At 36.4% G+C, this 22004-nt stretch overlaps 1 protein-coding gene across 1 annotated transcript in view; it reads right to left on the bottom strand.

Annotated features, from left to right (window-relative positions):
• The window catches only part of PIP4K2A (phosphatidylinositol-5-phosphate 4-kinase type 2 alpha), a 106386-nt gene that overhangs the window by 44555 nt on the left and 39827 nt on the right, over positions 1 to 22004 (bottom strand). The window contains exons 2-3 of the mRNA XM_039549164.1: positions 6065 to 6162; positions 4854 to 4950 (exon numbers count right to left, since the gene is read on the bottom strand). Coding sequence (XP_039405098.1) covers positions 4854 to 4950; positions 6065 to 6162 — 195 coding nt within the window. The remainder of the gene's footprint in view (positions 1 to 4853; positions 4951 to 6064; positions 6163 to 22004) is intronic.

Below are 22004 nucleotides of genomic sequence, written 5' to 3'. Positions count from 1 at the left end.
CCATGCTTAAAATAAAATTACTAGCACTGGTATTTTCTTTACAAGACAGTTGTTGCTCCAATGATTTTTAATGCACTTTATTGAATTAACTGAAGAGATTGTCTTAGGAATAAGCTCCAGCTCCTAACATAGTTGTTGCTGACCTTGCTGTCTGTAGTTTGATGCTAGAGGTGGCTTGTTCTTTCCCAAAGCAAGGGCCAAGAAATAAAAGCATGAATTTCAGTGCAGAAGCACCAGCTGAGAGCTCTGATTAATATTTGTTCGTCTGAAGAATCATCTTGGATTGCAAAGTAGTTTTTAAGTTCTTAAGATGATGGTTTTAGGACTGGGTAAGTCATGTAAAATGAGCCAAAAATATTTAGAGATTGGTAAGAATTTTGATGATCTGAAGCTTAGATACCTCAAAAGAAAATTATATTGAAGGCTGACATCTTAAAAACAAGCCTAGAATTCGCATTGTTTTCCTGATGCCTTGTTATGAGTCCGGACTACAAATCCTTCTGCATAGAGAGCTCTGGGAGATTTTGAAAAGTCTCCTTAACAGCTTTATCAGAAGAAGTGAAAGATACTGAGTTCATATGGTTTGTTTTTAGGGAAATTGCTTAAAAGCAGGAATTGTCATTATTATTTTAGATTTCAATATTTTATATGGAAAAATGCTTAGAGAAATATCAAGCATAAGTAAATTAAAAAACTTACAGACCCATCTGCTAAAAGTTCTTTATGAATTCTTTGTACTGTACAGAGAATCTCTACAAACTGCTCCTGCAGACATGAAAAGTCAGGTCTGAGCCTGTCTCCTATTACACTGAGTACTAAAACTTCAAGGGAAGTCAGTTGTGCTCTCCCTCATCCCCAGTAGAAGGCTCATTAGGTACCCTGGGACATTGGTGCCCTCTGGTATGAGCAATTGTGCTTTATTGGGCAAGAACCCAGTCTTCCTCTTTTGCCTAGCAGAATCCAGATGTAGGATTCAGCAATAACTTTAAGCAAGAACAGATGTGTTGGAACATAGTAAAAAAGTTTCCCTTCCCAGAGCAACAGCAGTGGAAGCATTTGTAACAGTAGTAGATCCTATTTTTCTACAGATTGTTGGGGGGGTGTTAGGTGAGCTGCCTGTCTGCTAATCTCTTATAATTTTGCAGTTTACAGAAGCTAATCCTCTAATTCTTCTAATAGAACTCTACTCATGGATTTTCTAAGCTAAAAAAATTATGTCAACTGAGTTGAAAAGAAACCCTAAATAAAAACAGCTATCCCATTAATTGGAGGGGGTAGGGGGGGAGAAATCTTTTGTAGAATAACTTTTACAATGTCTAAAGCTGAGGGGGAATGCAGAAATTAAAATTAATTTAGTGCTGTAGTGAGGGACTTTACAGTATGTGTTTTCTAATAAATTTTTTTCTTTTCTACTAGAAATAGTTAATGCTCTCAAGTATTGTCCTGTGAATTTTAGAAGGATTTTTTCAATTAAACAAGAAAACACTAACAAAAATACATAATTTACCCTACCAAGGCAAAATTGGTCATTACTTAATGCTCTGGCTCTTGGAATTATTTTGACACTTAAAAAAGGTATCTTCAATCAGAGATCCATATATACTTTTCTTGTAACATCCAACAGTACAAAGCAAAACAATAGTCTCTTTTCCTTTGATAATTTATAGTCTTTGTAAATGGGTAAGATGGTTTCAAAGTTCTTCCATCATTTAAATGCAATTTTAATTCATACTGACTAATCATCACTTGTGTTCCCCTTTTTAAGAAAAAACAGCCAGACCAGTTTTTAATTTGATGCTGTAACAGTTTTAGAAGTTTTTTTTATATAAGAATAAAATTCCGTAACATAGATTAAAGACTTAGTTTATCATAACAAGTTTCTACAGGCAATCTTTGAATAAGACTCAAAGTTTCATTAACTTCATGCTATATTTTCTACACTGCTGTCCATAATAAAGCATGAATCACAAGGAAGTCCACACTCAGTATTAGCAGCCATGTATGTATCTCCATGAAACTTCAATCCCAGTTCAGTACTAAATATCTCTTGGAGATGCCCAACTAGCTATGAAAGATAGAGAGATGCAGGACAGATTATCAAAAACATCTCAAAAAAGGGAGCTGGTTTGTGTCATGTGAAGGAAGGGAGTTCATCCCAAGAACTCTAATTGCCATTGCTAGAAATGGCTTCCTGTAAGGCATGAACCATATACAATTTAAGGAATTCCTTTGACTGTAAAGTCAAGACGACTTGCAGGAAAAACATGTACTTTGGAGATTCAAATCTCTCTTCAGAGAGAAAAGGAGGTCTCTGTAAGTCAAGTCCCATATTTTAATTATTCCACATGCGAACTAAGTCTATGGGTTAAGCAGTCCACAAAACTACTACAGAATGAGAAACACAATGTAAAGAATTCAAATTAGTATAGCTGACTACTTAGAGCATACTCTACCAATTTTTTTCATGAGGTAGGTTTTTGGGTTTTTTTAGTGTTTACTCATAAGGAAAGACTATTTGCCCTCTGGAACAACTCATCAAGGATATCAGCAGAACACTCTGAAAACAAAGGCATTTAAAAAGAATGTTCTTTGAGACTGTGACTGATGTGTCTGACTAATGAACAAGGTAATTGAGTTTATTTATCTTAACCAATCCTTTCTGGCTCAATAATAGGAATGACATTGTTCACAATTGACTAGGACTCCATTCCTGAAAACCATTATATAAGAAAAACTATCCAGAGAAAGTAACTTAATATTTCTTCCATAAGCTTGCCTTCACTTCTACACTGCAAAGAACTTTTCAATTTCAGGTTTGATTCTGAGTATAAGACAATCATTTTAACCAATAATAATTGGGATAACTTCCTTGAAGATAAAGATTATCTGAAAATAAGTACATATACTGAAACTCCTTTTGTCAAAATTAGATTCCCTTTTTAAATCACAGACACTGTAACATTAAAATGAAAGCAACTCCTACTTTTAATAGGGATAATCCCTATCTTGCACATGGGGTGACACAAATTTTCTTTATGTTTAGTTCTGTAAAAATAATTTAATTTTGAAACTGAGTTAAAAATACATTAATACTTTGAGCACTTAATTTATTTTCTTTTTAATCAGATTAGTCCAGGAGAAACAAAATACAGAGTGATAAATTGCTTGGGCTGAGGAGAAAAACAATAGTAAAGGCAAACATTGTCTTCCCTTAGGTTAAAACTAATATTCACTATCTTCTGTTTTTCACTAAATACACTTTAAATACTAAGTGACATAAATGTTTTTTTCTAATACATAATTTTGTTGTATCAAAAACCAGGATGTAGTTACTTGTTCTTATTTTGGATTGTTGATTGGTTACATTACCAAAAACCCACAACACATAGCTACAAAGAAGTATTTTTGGTTTTAATCTGAAAATATGGACCGTTTATCCAGTGACAGTTCTTTAATGCGGTTGTATCATTGTTATCATTAATAAATCCAAACAGCACTGTAACAGTTACAACAGGAATTTCTGTTGCAGAACAACAGTGCAGATGGAAACATTTCACAGTGCTGTGGAATGCAGCATTTTTGATTATGCCAAGTTTGCCAGTTTTAACTCACTATAGCATCTTAAGTCTTCCAACATATTTACTGAACTGTAACTTCCATTGTCTAGTAATGTCAAAAGCCCATGTTCTAAAGATAGCAAGCATAAGTTGACATCACAATTTTAAGAGCAATCACATGTCTTCTTTCTTTGACACTCATCCTTTTCCTTTGTCAAGAAAAACGTAATCTTCATATAAAGGGATCAAGTAACTTCTCAAACAATAGGATCCTGCTTGGTCCATGAGCAGAACTGAACCAGGGATGTAATTTGATATACCTGTTTAAACTGCTGGCCTCAGTCTTGGTGCATTTCCTTTTAAACAGTTCTTCATAAACAGGATAATAAAAAATTGTAGAATACAATCATGACAGCTCCACCAAAATAAACTAACAATCCTCTTCTCCCCGACTGGCAAAATGTCTTAGCAAGGTTACAGTGGCTGTATGGTGAGGTCCATAACCTAATCTCTATCTATGTCCCTGCACATTTTAACCCACCTACACATTTCTAACACGTTGTTTGATACTGAAAAGGCGAAAATTGGTAAAAAGGAGAAGAAGTAGTACTGTGTTACACAGCAAGTATTCTTTAGGACAGGACACCTTGCAGTGTGACTGCAGAAGAAATTATCTCTGGGACTGAAACGCTGTGCATTAGGAACTGTTAATGGAAAAGGGAACTGTCAGTGAGAACTGGCAAATGAGGCTGAAGCAGAGTTCAAGGACTTTCTTTTGCAAAGGCAGAAAGAAACTCTGACTGCATGGAACAACCCTGCCAAATCTAGAGCAATTTCTTGGTTTGCAGTATCTGCTTTACACAAGCAATTGTTTCCAGATCCTCTTAACAACGGGAAAATAAGACACGATGAAGCAGGATGAAGCTGGCAGGCCACAGGTCACTCTTCTAACCAAAAAGAGCATGAGGGGGGGAAAAAAAGCGAAAAAAAAGAAAAAAAAAAATCTGTGGTCATTTCAGAAACCACATCTCATACAGACAGACCACTGAAGCAACTGAAGTAAGTGATTCAGCTGAATATAGAATCTCTTGTCAGTGTGTCCAGACATTATTTTTCCTCCTTATTGCAAGAGGTATTACTCTGCAACTTCAATAATGTGGCTTATATGGAGGTACTCTAATGGGAAACACAGAGAACTAAATATGGCAGAAGGAACCAGACGACAGCTTGGGCAGGCCAAGAGGTAAAACAGAAACATTTATTGCACCAGTTTAGTCTTTTTCAAAGAGAACTTACCTGAAAGTCTTGATCATCAATTCCAAATCTTTCTCTTAGATTGCGGAAAACCATTGGACAATATTCCTTAAATTTGAAATGACTTGGCATGTTTTCTCTGAAAGAAGATAAAACCAATTCAATTTCATTATTGTGCATATATAATAAGTAACTCTAGAGAATTTTGTCTCAACGCTGTTCATAGAAAGCTGAGGGTAACAATCCTCTTATAATCTCTTCTAATGCTTTCCTTTTTTCAGTGAGATTGGGTTATTTTGTTTTTCTTCACAATATTTAATGAATGTTTATTAGCTTGCTATAACATCATTATGTTGTAGCTAAGGAACTACAACAATGATGAAATGAACACAAATCGTATTTTGACAATTCTGAAACATGGACTCAAAAGCAGAAGAGAATGCTTTCCCACTGCCCTAAACTTACTTCAAAGGTGGAATATTAGATTGGATTATACAAGAATTACTATACCATCTGTGACACCAAAAAGTAATAACAGTGCCAAAACCTCAAGAAAATTTGACTTGTTCAATACAGAACTAGTTTTAATATCCTAGTGTTCATTTTAGACTTGTACAAGAGAAAAGTTATTTTGACCTTTGTCACAGAGCAGAAGACACAAAGTAGCAGAATTTTTCTTTTCCACATATATTCTTGAAAAAAATTCAGGTTATACACAAACCAATACTAATAGTTTTATACGTCTGTACATACTGCTCATGGGGCATTTTATTTTTAAGAGACAATAGATATTACATTAAATGACCTTAATACTTTCGAAGCTTCTATATAATTGGTATGATTTTGTATGATGGAAAATAAAAAGCTGAACATTATTCACATTTGATATATCCTTTAGATTCTCATTCTTATTCAAATACTACCCTTAATAAAGGGCACGTGCACATGAATTTATGTTTTTAAAAATTCACAAATAAATGCTTATATCAGCCATAAATAATCACACCAAGAAAGGATCACCTTCAATATCTAAGATACTCATAAGGCAATAATAAACCATATGGAGGAAAAATTCTACCCAGCAGCCTTTGCTGTTGCTTTTTAGAACAGCACAGATGGTTATGTTTATCGCAGGATTAACTTAATCATCAAAACCTCAGTCCCATGCACTGAAAAATAACAGAGTTCATAGTACTTCATAAAAATATCACTGCCACTATCTACTTCTACACAAAATTGTTACTTGTACTTACTTGTTGAAAAGGTGATTGTCCACCTTTATCTTTGAGTAGGCTTTGAAATCATCTGGCATCAACATAACAGGGATTTGAACATGGCTCAGTTCATTGATCTAGAGAAAACAGAATATATTTAGTTGCTGACGTCTCTGCGAAGATGCTACATATATGTGTCTTAATTCTGAAAGTCTACTATTTCTTGTGTATATGTTCCAGGAGTGAATGCAAGTAATGAAAGAATGCAAAAGCAGTTTTATTCTTTCCAGATCAAATACTAATCTCAAGAGTGACACTTTGGAAGAAAAGAAACAGCATTCCATATTTATACTTGTTTCAGAAATAAAAAAAGTGCTTGAAAGCACACCTGGAGTGTATTTTTTATGGAAGGTCAACGACAATGTCAGCAAAATGGTCTCCTATACCAACACATTGTTCTTGTTTTGTCAGTCAAGCTGTGCTTTCCAAAGATGATTCACCTTCTTTATTTCCAATGACTGTTTACCCCTGCAACTTATGAAGTAATCTTACACACCTGCATCTTGAACTGTTTATAGAAAACAAAGTGAAATTTCACATCCACATGAATGCACATACTTTCAGCTCAATAAGCAGAGGTTTGTTGCTTACACTACTGCAAAACTCAGACGAGTTTTCATAAGTCACAGTATTCAGGCATTTCTTTGATTGTTCAAGTTGGCCAAACCATTTAAATAGGTACATTTTTGTTTAGAAATAGATATGCATGCAAGTCCTAAGGTTTTCCTTATCTTCTTACATTTATGTGGACCACCTCCTCTTTCTAGCTTTGAAATGAACATGGTCAGTATTCTCCAGATTAGGATTTTTCCACTTACATTTCTAATTTACTTCTGACCACACTGCTATTATAAAATGTAGACAACTTTACCATGACCTAGTTTGTTGGCACGTTTTCAGTATTGCATGTATTAATCTACCCTTACTTTACTTAGTTTAACTAAAACATGATAAATATAAGACAGAGAATTCTTAAGCTTGCAATGGTCCTTCCAAACCAGGAATGAGATACTCATTACAACAACAGTCACAAAATACCCATGACACACATTTTATCCATGTTTTTATGGCACTCTACACCCTGGTCATGCATCTCAATTTACCCAGTCAAATCCTTTTGCTCAGACAGAGCACATTTTTTCTCAGCAGTTTTCTACATGGTTTAGAGGGAAGCCCCACTCTCTGTTAATGGAAATGCACACTGGGGCTGGATGTAGCGACAGAGGTGTGCTCCTCTGCTCCCTAGCACTGCTTATCCACTATTTTTCAACTAGGAAGATGTTAATTGCTGATAAATTCTACCCTGCTTAAGAAAAGCTTTTGGAGAAACCATCACTGAAGCAGCTATAGGTTAAAAATACTGGAGGAGAAAAAAATGCACTCCCTGCAAGTACGACCTTTAGCAGAACTGAAGTTAAACAAAATAAGGGAAGAGTGAAGAGTCTTCTAACTCTTAAGCAGAAGAAAGAAACCAATACAGGCAGGCAGGTCAGGTGGTCTCCTTACCTTTCAATACTTTAAAGCCCCAGTACTGTTCCCTGCCATGTCTCAATTTTTATCATTCAGATCCTTGCAACCTACATGAAAACTGCTAAGATCTGTTGAATTTTACAGAACACTTCTTTTGAAAGCCCTGAAAAGTTCTAGACAGAAGCATGGGAGCTATAACCAGAGCAGAGAAAGGAAAGAGAAAGATGTCTGGGATTAGCTCAAAGTGCTCCACTCCTTGGAGTTGTAGGGAGAACACTCTTTCCCCACTCCAAAGGGAGAGAAAGAGGAAACTCCAATAAATTTTTGAAAACACAGCTGTACAAGCCTAACAAATCATGATGACACATCATTAAATATAACAAAATAACAAAACACTGATTGAAAAATCACTACATCCAACATACATGCTCTTTACTGAAGTTGATACCGCCGCACATCAATCTCACCCTGAAGCCACAAGTCTGCAGAACCAGTCTAGCTGCTGTACCAATAAAACTAGGGACATGTAGATACATTACAGAGATATGAAATTCTGAATTTGTTTTACAGAATTACCATCTCTTTCAGATTGTCAGATCACACAACAAATTTCACACTTGAACGAAGAGTAGCAGAAACCTACATGCATACACAATCCAGATCAAAGGGATCCCAAGAACACCTTCTGCTGAATACTGTCAAAAAATGCTGAATTCAAATATCTTCAACTATCTACAACAACAGAAAGTTCACTTGCAAATTTACATTTTAGATTAACAAAACTGCATTGATCAAATTTTTATGTGTACTCGCTTTCTTAATTTGCTGATACAAAGTTTCTCTGCATACATCTATATATTAGCTTTCATGCTGTGGATATTTAAATTTGTGCTGTATGATGGCACAGTTTTACTTGTGCCTGTAGGCCTTATAAGCATCATCTACACAGTGGAATGAAAAAGCCTTGGTATGTGCACACTTCGGGGATTCTTTGATTTTAGGAAAAAATCCCCAAATACTTCTCCTATGAAGTTCCCTACAAGATGTGAATGTATACTCTTCCCCACTCCCCAGTCAAGCAGAAAAATGCACACTAACAGAAGGTTTGACAGTTCGGGTTTTTTTTACAGGAGGAGTGAATTTTTCGGGGTGCTTTTTTAAGATTCATCCAACTCTGAGGTAAGTAGAAGTAATTTCTCTAATATTTTTGGGAATTCCTTTCTAGCAGAATAGGAAAATAAAAAAAGCAGGTGATGAACACACAGCAGAGATGACCTTTGGTATAGCACACCAGCTGAGTAATGGCATATCCCAGCAGTACAGGCCATTAATTAATTTAAACCTTTTAAAATTAATTTATACCTTTCAAGTATAAGGTCTGGTTCTTTGTGCAATAGCACATTTTTGGATAAATTTGATGAGGCCAGACTGGAAAATGCGCACAAGACAGAACGGAATACCCGTGTCATTAGATCTTGGTGGAAACTGGAACCATGTTGTGGGGGGGGAAGACAGAAGAAACAATATCCATGACACCCCCCCCCCCCCAGGCTCTTGAAAAGCTAAAAGAAAAGGGGAAAGGTCAGAGGGATCAATTCTCTACTTTGCCATCACTGTGTGAAGAAACAGTCACATCTGAAAGACACAATATGAAATGCAAAGAAAACATTTGGAGTCTGCCAACTTATCTCAAATGAGTATTTTGCTTCTTTTTCCTGAGTTTGAAAGTTAAGCACAACAGAAAATGTGTTAAAATGCATGTGATACCTTTGACAAGTATTATGTTACCCATTAAATACAGTTTTACTTACTATATATAGCATATTCACTATTTCCCTTAGCAATAGCAAATGAGATGTGTGTGCAAGGATGAAAGTTCAGTACTCCAATTACAACAGAAACTGTGTAACAATAGCTGTAATAATTACCTAAGAAATAAGAAATACCCATTTTCCTCTAAGGAGTGCTTTTGAATGTAATAAAATCATAAGCAAGAAACAATTTCCCCACAAGAGATAATTGCAAAGCATAAATGAAGCAAAAAGAGCTCACTGGACAAACATTCATTTAACTACAATTACTTCTGAGAACCCACATGTACAGCATCTCTATAATAAATGCACATGCATCATACTGAAAAGGAAAATTCTTTTAGTCCTGCAACCTGCATCCTTTAACTGCCTTGAATTATTGTCGCCAATGCAAAATTTTGCTGCAGTTTGTCCTTTTTGAAATGGACAATGCTTGCTGTATCTTTGAGGAATTTAAATCCCATATAATAGCCTTAGAGAATGTACTGTTTTAAATATGAATGACTAAAATTTTAGTTGCACAGTAACCATGCATATTATGTATAAACACTTCGTGCATTAATAACATTTGTAAACTCATGCACTCACAATATTAATAAGCGACCCAGAAATCTTCCTTTAAGTAATTAATTCAGTATCTTCTGTGATATTAGTATAAACACAGGTGGTTATGTGAGTTGGAAACATCTCCCAACAACTTACAAGCTTTAAGACAGAAGAATTTTAAAAGCCTTAGACTGCCATTGCCCCTTTAAACACACATACAAAAAAACCTGTGGCTCAGAGTGGTCGCTCAGTCATGGGAGGCAGCCAAAGCAAAAAGAAGCTTTCAGGCAAAAACCAACTGATTGCAACTCATTTTGCTCCTGCAGGTTTAGGATTGAATTCACACTGTCAGGAAAACAGAGGGTGTAATTAAACTGCAAATAAGGGAATAATAAAAGCCTACTGGACATTGAATAAATAGTAAGACTCAGCTGGTAATGATTCTGAAATTAGCACACAGAGAGGTGTTCCCACAAAGCCATCTTATATTGGTGACATTTCAAATAAGCTTCTCTAATTTATATGATTTGAAATCAAGCAATGAATATATCATAAATAGTTAGGCATTATTAATGGCCCTTATTTAATTCAGATACATTCACCTTAAACACCACATTACTAAGGCAATGCATAATTAAACATTAGTTTTCATTCTGTCAGAACATAAGCAGCAATAAATTGCTTGTATGCAAAGCAGACAATGAGATATTTAAACAGCATATAATAAAGGCAATTAACAGCATATATTACATGTTTAGCTAGAGGAGTCAGAACAATAATCCTGTTCTCCAACAGATACAAGCTGATGCCTATTGCTATGATCCTATAGCAAGAAACCTATGTAACACATTACAGCTGGTATTACTCATTAAAAAACCCAAATCAACCAACTGACCAACCAACCAACGAAAAACAACCCCATAAAAAACCCAAAGAAGCCATGCACAACATCCAAAATTTAATCCCCCACTGACCACAAATCACACTGAGATTACTTAGCAATGCCTAGCGGTTTCTTTTGAAACCCTCTTATTATTTAAAGCCTCCATCCTCTATGGAGTTTTTCACATTTAATGTTGCAGCTTTAGTATACAGCATAGATACTGTTTGCTTTTAATTTGACATATCAGCCCGCCAGACTCGCTGAAACTATGGAGGGATGAGGCGTTTTCACACCGAACAGCCTGATAAAACGTCTCAATCGCAGTTACAGCTCTTGGCAGTTTCACACACAGGAAAATCCCTGCTGCTCCTGATGCTGGATGTGGCAGAAGTTGTGGAAGTGCTACTTTCTTTTCAGCTGTTTATCTCCCAGCTCTATTTCTGTACTGAAAGCTAATTCACACCAGTCTCATCAGCTGAGACAAACAAGCTACAACTTTGTTACTCTAAGAGAAAGTCAAGTTCATTTGTCACAAATTTGTGTATTTTTAAACACTGATTTTGGAAGAAGTGGGAGTGGTAGAGACTTCTTCGGAAGAAAGAAATTATTGGGGTCTAAAAATAGAACTGAACTTTTAACACCAGCAGCAGTTCTGAGATTTTTATGTTCATGGTTCTACTTTCTGCATCACAGCTTCTTTGGCAAAGAAACTTGCACAGAAATCTGAAGAGAAAAAATATGAAACAATATTTTTGGTTCAGACACAAACTCACCATTTTGAACAGGCCACAGACTTCCTCAATGGCACAGTTAATTCATTTACTGGTAGGTTAATGCTTATGAAAGCAAGTCTATTGGGCTTCTAATGAATTGGTCTTACAAAACAAGGCTGCAGAATAAGAACACAAGGGAGGAAAAATCTTTGGGGTATAAAATTTTACATTTAGGAGATAATTATTTCTCATTCTTCCAGCACCACCTTGATACTGAACACCCTGCAGATCTTACCAAACAAGAGTATTTTCCTGATCACTAGAGCACAATCACCTAGAAGATAAAGTTTCTTAAACTTACTCATTCTATTGTAAAAAGCCATTTCCAAAGCTGTTCCTATTTTGTAAGGAGTAGAGGTTTAGGTTAAGCACAACAGGCCGAGTGGTGACAGGCAGCGCTATCGGCAGGCATTTACATCCTCTCCTTCCCAGATGTGGAACACACTGAGGTATTGCTACCAGGACAGTAAACGCCTTGTGCTGAAGTATAAACTGCAAGCGAAGTGATTATTTTACAACTCTTTGAAATCTGCCTTGAAGGGTCTGAAAAGGGTGGATGAGGTCAGCAGCTAATCAATTTTGTGGAAGACATTTGCCTGTTACAGGGCAAAACCATCATTTGATAAATGTCATTTGACAGTTTAAATTACACTCAAACCCATTCTTGCAAGAGAAATAAAAGGTTAAGCTAAGTTCTGCTGTAGAGAAATAAATCAGTTCAGCAAAATACTCCTTAATTTGTTTTAAATGAGGTTTTCATCGTTTCAATCACACAAAACTTCATCTCTTTCCCCCACCTCCCCCCGCTACCCTGCAAGGTAAAAACTATACTGGCTTTTTCATTTTTTTTTTTAATTTCACAATGTGCTAGACTTTAGAAGGCATAAAAAAAACTTCTGTATAAGGAATTTCCAGTTACCTATTCAGAGTCAAGTTCTGAAATTAATGCAATTATATGACTAAGAAAAACAGAGGGTAAAGCATTTAACCTTCTCTGAGTCTTTAGAATAATTTCAATTTAAGGTTCACAAAGAAAAAAAAATTCAAAAAAAACAACTTGAACCACCTTGTTGCCAGGTAAAAGGCAGCTACATAAAAGAATCTAAGTTTTACATGTCTTACAGAACAAATGTTTTACAGAACAAATTACCAGAGCAGCTTTGTGTTTTTACAGTTCAGGTGATGCCTGCAATTAGATTTTTGGCTTTCAATGAAATTCAATGATTTAATACTAGAAAAGTAGGCCCAACTGAACCAAAAGTATCCCAAACTGCCTTAAGATATACTTTTCCTAAAGCACTAACCACAGAATATCTGAAATACTCTGCAAAAGTATTAAATACGTATCGTATTTAGCAATACTGAGAAATTAACCCCTCAATTACAGCTTTTACTTTTTATCAAAAAGAACAGCAAGACCTTTCTGAAATCTTATGATCTCCATTTGAATTAAAACAAGCAAACAAAAAATTTCACAGCAGACCCCAGATATTTTCATGAGACTTCTTAGCTGCTGTTTTTCACAGCAAAAGGATCTGTTTAGGCAGGGAAGGTCTGTAGTACACGCATCCATATGGAAAACAGGATATTGCGACATACTCAACAAAGCCCTGAACAGGATATTGTGACATACCAAATACAGTCCTAAAACAGGGCAAAAAAAATGGTTTTCAAAGAGCATTCATGTTTGTTTTTAAATTTAGAGGATCAGGATCCAAAAATCCAGACAAAGAGTTTTATAGCTTTGTTATCACTCCTGTTCAGAGAGTTTGGAGTGGCAGGGTTTAAAGAACCTATAACAAAAGCACTGAAATCACATTCCTGTCACAACTGTTTTGAAGCAAGCTTTTAAGTCTTTCAAGTCTCTTGGACATTTGCACAGTCTAGAATATCCAGAACAGCTGCTGTATACTGTCAGACAAGCGTAAAGTCATATTTCTACAGATTTGGTTAAAGTTACCATGAATCTCCTTACACATTTCAATGAGTGCAAAAATTAACACCTCATAATGTGCCAAATAATCAAAGGCCAAAAATAAATTAAGCAGCTCAGATATAATGTCTGCCATGATAATCCCTCATTCTCCTAAAAGATAGGTCAAATGTCATAATATGTACAAATATATTATGCCCATTAATGAAATGGGAAATAGAATAATAGAAATATGACTTATTTGTAGTGGAGATTTTTGACAAGCTAAACACTTCTAGTAGCAAATAGCACACAAAAATAAAATCCAATCTCAAGCCAAAAGAAAATTGTAAAGCACTGTAGGCTCTTCATATTTGGATGAGTTGTGAGGCATGCTTTACACTTGAGCTCATCCTTGTTTGCAAATGCAATTGTTAAGATGACAAGATGGTAAGGGACACAGCTCAGACAATAATTTGCAAGCTATTAGCTAGTGGGCTTGCCACAAAACTGATAAAAGAACATTTTATTTTTTGAGCAAAAATATCAAGTCATTCTCTTGAAACTTATATTTATGCTGGGAAGTTGATGCACTTTCACAATCTTTCACAGCAATAGGCATCCTCAATTACTGTTTGGAATACTGATTTAAAATACACACACTTGTCACAAGGTCTGATAGCCATCTGGTCTCTATTTTTCTAATTAAAAAACAAAATGCTTATCTGGCAACAGATAAACTTTTAGTTCGCTTAGCTTTGTCCTAAAAGCTTCACAAGAGAATGACTAAAAAGAAGATGGTAGGAGGTACCAAGTGTTTATTATGACATAGGGAAAGGTTTAAAGAAGATAAGTTCAATTCTATATACAAAGTAAAATATACAACTCACAGACAGATGTGCTGCTAAGTTTTTAAATTGCCTATTTATTGGGGATTCTAGAAGAATTCAACAAGGAAGAACAAAATGAAATAAAATTACACTTATATTCCATGAATCATGTTACTCAGTTGTGGAGAAAAACCAAACTCGCCAACCAACCAGAAAACAAACCTAAAGGAGTCTATTAAATAATGCTCATTTCATAACAGCTTTTAAGACTATATTTTTCAAGTATAATATTTCTGAATAGGAAAAATGAGTCCATGAAATTAAACAAAATTCCAGGAAGCAGTTGAACAAACATGGAGATGCTGTAGCCTTACCCGAATGCTGTAACTCAAAAATGAAAATAAAAAAAAAATTCTCTTCAACAAAGAAAGGCAACGTATAATGGGAAAAGAAACCCAAGGAACCATTTTGCATACAATACTTGGCTGCTTAATAAAAAGCAAGGCTTTAAGAGCATCCTGCCTAAGAAAAACAAACTGGGAAGTATGCAGAACAAATGCCATAAACCAACAATTTAAGGCATCAGATGGGCCTCATTATTTTTCACAAGTTATAACAAATGTAGAAAAGGCAATTTTTTGCCTATTTTTACGCTGCTATAAGGAAGGTAATGCATTTCACATTATTACTATTATTAGTAGTAGCAAGAGTATTAAAGGAGGAGGAAGACCAATTGTGAAGGAGCTTTAATGTGCTGTCATATTTCCAACCTCACAAATATGTTATTATTTAGAAAACTGTTGACTTGTGAAAAGATGACATTAAAACATGATTCCTTCTGGCCATTTCTGACTATCCATTAGGGGAAGGCTGGAGCTGTGAGGCAAATTTTCTGCAAACAGCAGCAATACTATTTGCATGATAGAAATCTAATTTTAAAAGTTAATTAACTGACCAAGAGTGACACTGGAAGTACATGAAGGTCACACTACCCATATTTCTGCACTCTGTAAAGTGGTGCAGCAGTTGCTCTCGGTAACATGGACCAACATAGTAACTGGAGAGCACAAGGGACAGAACTTGCTCTGCCAGCATGTCTTAGCCTGCAGCTAAACGAGCCTTTTTTTTCCAGCCTCAACCTACATTCTTCAGGAAAAGTAATAACTTCACATGTAAGCACTATGTAAAATACTTTCCTAGGTGTCCAAATGGGTAAGACTTGCATTTCCTCGCTTTAGAGAAATCCCTCCATGCACCTCTGTGATGCACCTCGGTTGCACTGTATTCCTCTCAGATTTACCATAAAATCGTTTACTTCAAAGTAGTGTAATTTCTGAGGTTGGGCTAACAGGTCTGTAGTCACCTGTGAGGGTTTTCAGCTTTCCAGGTTTTATCAGGATGTGTGGTGGTGCATTCTCCTCCACCCCCTTTCCAGGCCACACAGCGATCTGAGAAATGCTCCTTAGGCCTCAGCCTTGAAAACAGCACCTGGGTTCAGCTCTTCCCAAGCTTATCAGAAACAGTCTGCTCCCAGGAACTGCTGATGAGCTCCTGTTTTCCTTAGGAATAGCCTTGGAAATTTTTTTCTTACGTGAATGGCAAAATGTTCCTGTTTTCACACTTTCAAAGAAAGTGCCGACCCAAAGTGCCCAGGATGAAACATTGTTATGGCTAAAGGCCACTCGCTTGCAGCCCTATAAGCAGAGTCCTTTGAGCTCTTCTGGGCTGCAACCAGTGATCTCCCTCTGCGCGGGGCCTCTCAGAGCCAGTGAACTCTCATGTTCGCCAAACTGGGAGGATTGCCAAACAATGAGTCCTGGACTTACAGCCCCATTCCTTGAGGCTCAACCCTTCACCCATCAGGAGATGCAGGGCATTCGAAGCAAGTATTTCACTGACCTCTGAGGGGAATTTTTCACAGGTACCTTATTTGCACTGACTCTCTATATCTGTGTGCATGCACATACGCATATGCTACAGCAAATCCGAGAGAAATGCTGCTTTCTTAGATGTTTAACTACCTTGGATATTGAAGTGAGTTAGGCCTGTAAGCAAGCCTGACTTACAACTTAACCTTACTTAAATACTGCTAAGTATTGATCTGTTGCTAAGTTGCTATGTATAACTTCAAAGTTACAGTTAGGTTAAATGCTATTAAGTGTTATTCCTCTGTTAAATTGTCATGGTTAAGTTATAAATTAAGTTTAAGTTAGGTATAAATTAAGTGTTGTTCCTTTGTTAAATTATTAGGTTTAAGGTATAAGTTAAAGTACCGTTAAGCTTGAGTGCTGTTAAGGGATATTTTAGGCCATCCTTGCCCTCACTGCTCTTTTATCACAAGCATCTAAACACACACCCCCCTAGATAGTTGTCAGTTCATTTCTGTTTTGATTGCCTGGATTTTGTTTGGTTTTGTTGTTGCTTGTTTTCCCTTGTTGTGCCTTAACTGTCCTGTAAGTGGTAGAGTGAATCTTGCCAATGAACTTTGTCATGCTGTCGCTTAATATTAAATCTGGCTTTTGCTGATACCCTTGCCGATGATTTTTAAAGCAATCTCAAACACTCATTCGTAACAGAGTGCCATCCAGACAGTTATTGCTGCATGAAGCCACTGTACGGGCTTTGTTTACGAAAATGCTGTCAGAGCAAAAGCAGAAGCTCTTGCTAGTCAAGACACTATGACATCGGGAGGAGACATGAAAGGCCTTAAGTCCCAAGGAAACCAAAAAGAGCTCAAGCTGAGTAGCAAGCTCAGAACAGGTATCTGGGATTGTTTAGAGGTTGTTTCAGCACTTTCCTGTCCACCTCGTGGTCACTGACTTCTCCTATGTACAGTTTCTAAACACACATTAATCTCCCCTTCCCACAGACATTAAAATACACATTCATTCAGATATATACTCTGCAGCTCCTGGCTACTGAAGCAATGAGTCAACATCCCACCTTTTCAGTGTTTGGGAAAGACCAGTATCCTGGTGGGGTTATAATGAGCTGGGTTTTGCTTCTGCTCTGGATATCCTTTTTCCTCACAGAATCTCAATTTATTTTGGCAGTAATTCGATACACAAAATTTCATTAATTTATTATCATTACTTATGAGATATTAACTGCCCAGATATAACAACTGCAATATTCATTTTCCTGAAGGCCAAGTATTTAAATTACTGCACGTTATTTCAAAACCCCAGAAAGTCTTCCCAGCCCTGCATAGGAGGAGGGGTGTAAGGGGACGGTGGAGCAGACCCACCAGGGGCTCATTGGCTCCCTGTTACCCTCCTAGTCCAACTAAATTGGGAGTTGAGATAATTATACAACTCAAGGTAAATATCTTCTTTATCCCTTGGTATGAAATAAAATGTAATTTGTTAAAAGCAACATAATATAATTGCACAACCTTTTTCCTCAGTTTACAGGTCAGAATTTTGTGATCAGAGGATTTCATAAGCTTAGGGGGACAATAGGACATGTTCAATAGGCAAGATGACATAAATCTGCTTTCTATTTATACTTTTTATAGCCCATAAATAAAGAGCAACCCCAGTGGTTTTAGTGCTGTTAATCTGAACATGCACCAGTGCCACAGTACCTCTGAAAGGAGATCAAACAGAAATTGCCTAACTTTGTCATTTAGTAAGCACGGCGACAACAAAACATCACTTCAACTGTAAAGACAAAACCAAACTGTAATGACATGAGGTTTTCTGCAGCAGTTTCTATGATGCTAGCCATGGTAACACTGCTCCAAATCCAGTCAAAAAGCATTTCCCATGATGAGATGGTTGGTGACAGTATTTGATCAGCTGCCACTCATTTCCTCTCCTGAACTCAGGAAACACATTTCCAAGACTCAGAGAGCAGAACCACCCCACAGAAACTCTCTATCACTGACACTTGACTCAGGTTATGTATTGCTAATGAACAGTATGAGAAAAAGTCTAGCTTTCTGATTATTTCCATACGTGAAAATCCAAATTCAAAACATTTAATGATTTAATTTATCCCTTAAGCAAGAATTTCATATACATACATGTATATCTTACATACACACATAAATAATTTAATAAAAAAAGCCCTGAGCTACCAACACACATTTTCAACCATTAATGCTAATCTGAACACAGGAAATTCTCCAATGAAAATTTAAAAAAAAAAAACAAAAAAACCAAAATTAAGAGTTCTGAATAATGCACCCACAGTGAGCACAACATTATATTTTTGAAGAGCTGAAGCCACATGGTATCAAACCAAGCAGTATTTTTGGGACCAGAGGCAGGAGCAGGCTGCCTGCACAGCACAAGGGCCAGTTAATTCAACTCACAGCTGCTTTGCATCACCACACCAGCACAGGCAATCTGGAATGTGCACCCTCATGCCCTCCACGTTCCTCTGTGCACACACACTCATTTTTCCACTTTCAGTCTGAGAAATATTTTCTGAAAAACTGTGTTAAGAAGGAAATACTGCCCTTAGTTTTCATTTAGATATAAAGATCTGAAAAGCATATTTAATTTTTTTTTTTTGAAAGAGAAACTCACAGTAAAAGACACTGGCATTTTTCTCAAGAAGACTGAGACCACAAGCAGCCATACCTTTGTAAAATACATCATAAAATGAGATGTAACAGTAACCTGCACTAATGACAACACAGCCACTGATTTCTACTATTAATTTCTACAGCAGCAGAAAAGCAAAGGGGCTGTAGGGTCAGGTGTGAGGTGTAGCCCTCTAAGCCATAAGGAGTCAGAGGGAAGCTCACACGCAGCAAGTTAAGGACTGTGCTTGTTGCTTTTAATCCATCAAGAAACATACAAAACCCAGGATGGATTGAAAGTATCTACTTCAAGCTTTTAAGCTCAGGCTTTTATTTCTTGTATTTGATCCCTCCCCATTATTTATGAAAGCATTTATGATTTTCTACAAATTTGACTAAAAATATGCAGTTAATACCGGGGCAATTTCCAGGAAATCTGGAAGAGACACATGTGTTACAAGAAAGCTTTTGAGAAGAAAACAGGCTCAGCGAGCCACAGATGTTCTCAGAAAAACATACAAAGGCCCATGCTTCAAACAAGACAGTGTTGCCACTATCCCCATAAAAGTTACACTTTAGATCTGCCCCATTTTTGCCTGCTTTTGCACCAAAAGTTTTCCCCTTCTGACCTACACAGGTGTGTGGTCAGTTGTGTGACAAAGCAGAGCAAAAACCCAAACTAAACCTGCCAAAAAAAGGATTTTTGTTCATTTGGATGACTTGCCAAACCTGCTAACTGCAAGGTGGTAGGGAAGCAGAGGCAGCAGAGAAAATCCTTCCTTTTGCAATTCCTCAGCTTAAAGTGTTTGGACTATGAGCTAAAGCCCCTCAAGTTGGGAGTGCTGCCTGCAGTCTGAGATGTGATCATTACAAAGTGAATAAAAATTCATCCAAAAAAGTTACTTCAATACCTTGTAAAACATATGACAAAATGAAAGATAACAGTAACCAGAACTCATGACTAAACCTCCTGCACACCAATCTATTTTGACATTTGATTTTGCTGCCAACATTTAAGTACTTAGGAAACCCCAAGTTTGCTGAACTGCAAAACCAGCTTTAGGTAACTAACTTGTTTTTCAGGTGCAAACAGAATATTTTCTTGCTTTCTGCTAACAAAGTTGAACAGAGAGGTCATTCAGAGTTGAGAAACCAACTGGGAGTCAAAATAGCAAAAAAAGACTTGGTTTCCTTTTCTGGCCCCCTAATTAAAAAGTGTTACAGAAGAAGAGATCTAGTTTTGAAATCTTAAAGCATGTTTGTGAGTTGAACTGATTATAGTCTTCAGATAATACTTCCTTTGTTTAAAAAAAATATTATGATGTCAAGTATAAAACTTGGTTTGATTAACTTATTTTCCAGTTTGTGTATCCAGGATATTTAAGGTTGCTTTATTTAACTTAGGAAAAAGAATGCTGGTTTAGTGCATTGCTTTGCAATTTATCAGATGGAGCTTGACAAAGGGGATTTAAAAAAGGATCTCTCTTAAAAAACAAAACTTTTGCCTGCCAGCCCACTGTCAAGAATCTTCAGAGGAAACTGGCACACAGTGGACTTTCCTACTTAGAAAGATAGTGCTAACTTCATTAAACACAAATACAAAACAGAATTAAAATCAATTACATATCAATATCAAACAGTTGCTTATCAATTTAAGCTTCATTTAAACTTCTGCTTTAGAATTCACTACAGTCTGCTCAGAGCCACTCAAGAAGAGCCTGGTTTGACATGTTTTTTTGTCTCGTGCTACCTTTTGGAACCTTAATGGATGAGATTTCTCTGATGCCCAAGTAAACAGAATTTCATCTGTTCACAGCAAGGATATGTACAATTGCTAAGCAGTCATCAAGAAAATAGAATAATCCTCAATTCTTGGCTAAGAACTGCTATGCCTAAGCATCAACAAGACTGAAAAAGTATACATCATTCAAAAGAAAAACATTAGGTTTCTTTTTGTTTTTAAATATTGTCCTTCTTTAATTCAATTCTGTATGACAAGTTTTCAATATTTACATATCTTTCCCAGGTAAATTTACTGTCTGAATATAAAAGATGACTTGTAAAAAAATTTTGCATATTTATCAAATGCAAGACAAATGTATCCTTTCTTGGACAGCCAGATATTAGGGAAAAAAAATCATTTACTCCAATGATTCTGAAGTTCTACAAACCTAGTGTTAAGTTTTTCTTTTTAAAGTTTTTTCTTTTTAAAGTTTGAAGCGACAAATAGTGAAGCACACCATCTCTGCCTAGGCTTACAGAAGCAGTTATGCCAATAAACTCTTTATCAGCCAACAAACTTTGTTTCACAAACTTTAAAACTTGAATTCAAACAGCAGTGAAACCAAAAGCTCTGCTGAACTTTTGGCTAGGAAGATTATCTTTCCAATTCTCATCTCTGTGTCCCTTAGACTGAAGACATCTTTGCAGCCTTCAAACACAGGAAGGCTGCCAGCACTGTAAGGACATCTTCTTGTCTTCAGGCTCCCTGTATTGTCTCCCTCCCACCTCTACTGTCTAGTAGTAGATAAGCCCAGAAGGCAAGACAGATCAACTAAAGCCAATTTTCAGAGCTGCACTTGGCACAACATGAGGAATATGTCGTTCTTATAGGGTCATAATCCCGGTGGGGGGGAAAAAACACCACTGGAAAATAGAAAAAAAAAAAAAAGAAAAAATAAAGGGTAAAAAAAACTGTTTTGGACCACAATGTCTAAATCCAAAGGGATAAAAATGACTCATACAGCCATGGCTAGTTCAAGTGACCTCAAATACTAACACATACCATTAAAGAAAACATTAAATAAATACACATTCTAAAATAACATACCATCTATCTGCCAGTGCTAAGAATAGCCTTGTACTAATCTCTTAAAATACTGAATGATGGATAAACAGACGCTGTCGTACTGCGATCTCTCCAACCACAGCAGTGATTGTGCTTACCAGACGCAGGACTGAGATATAAAAGCAAGCACAAGTATCTTGTTCATGTCTGCCCACTACTTAAGAGGAAAGGTCCTCCGTTTCCTCCAACACAAGGGCTCCTGAACATTACCTATAGTGCAAATGGGCTCTAGAGGAACCAATGTATAGGCATTCACAAAGAATCAAGGTAATTCATCTCTCTCTGAAGAAGCAGAGGTTTTATTTCTCAGTGTCT

Source organism: Corvus cornix, chromosome 2, assembly GCF_000738735.6.
Source record: "Corvus cornix cornix isolate S_Up_H32 chromosome 2, ASM73873v5, whole genome shotgun sequence".
In the NCBI taxonomy this organism is placed as follows: Eukaryota; Metazoa; Chordata; class Aves; order Passeriformes; family Corvidae; genus Corvus; species Corvus cornix.
Note: the sequence above shows the minus strand (reverse complement) of the source record. Positions and strands in the feature narration are given on the sequence as shown.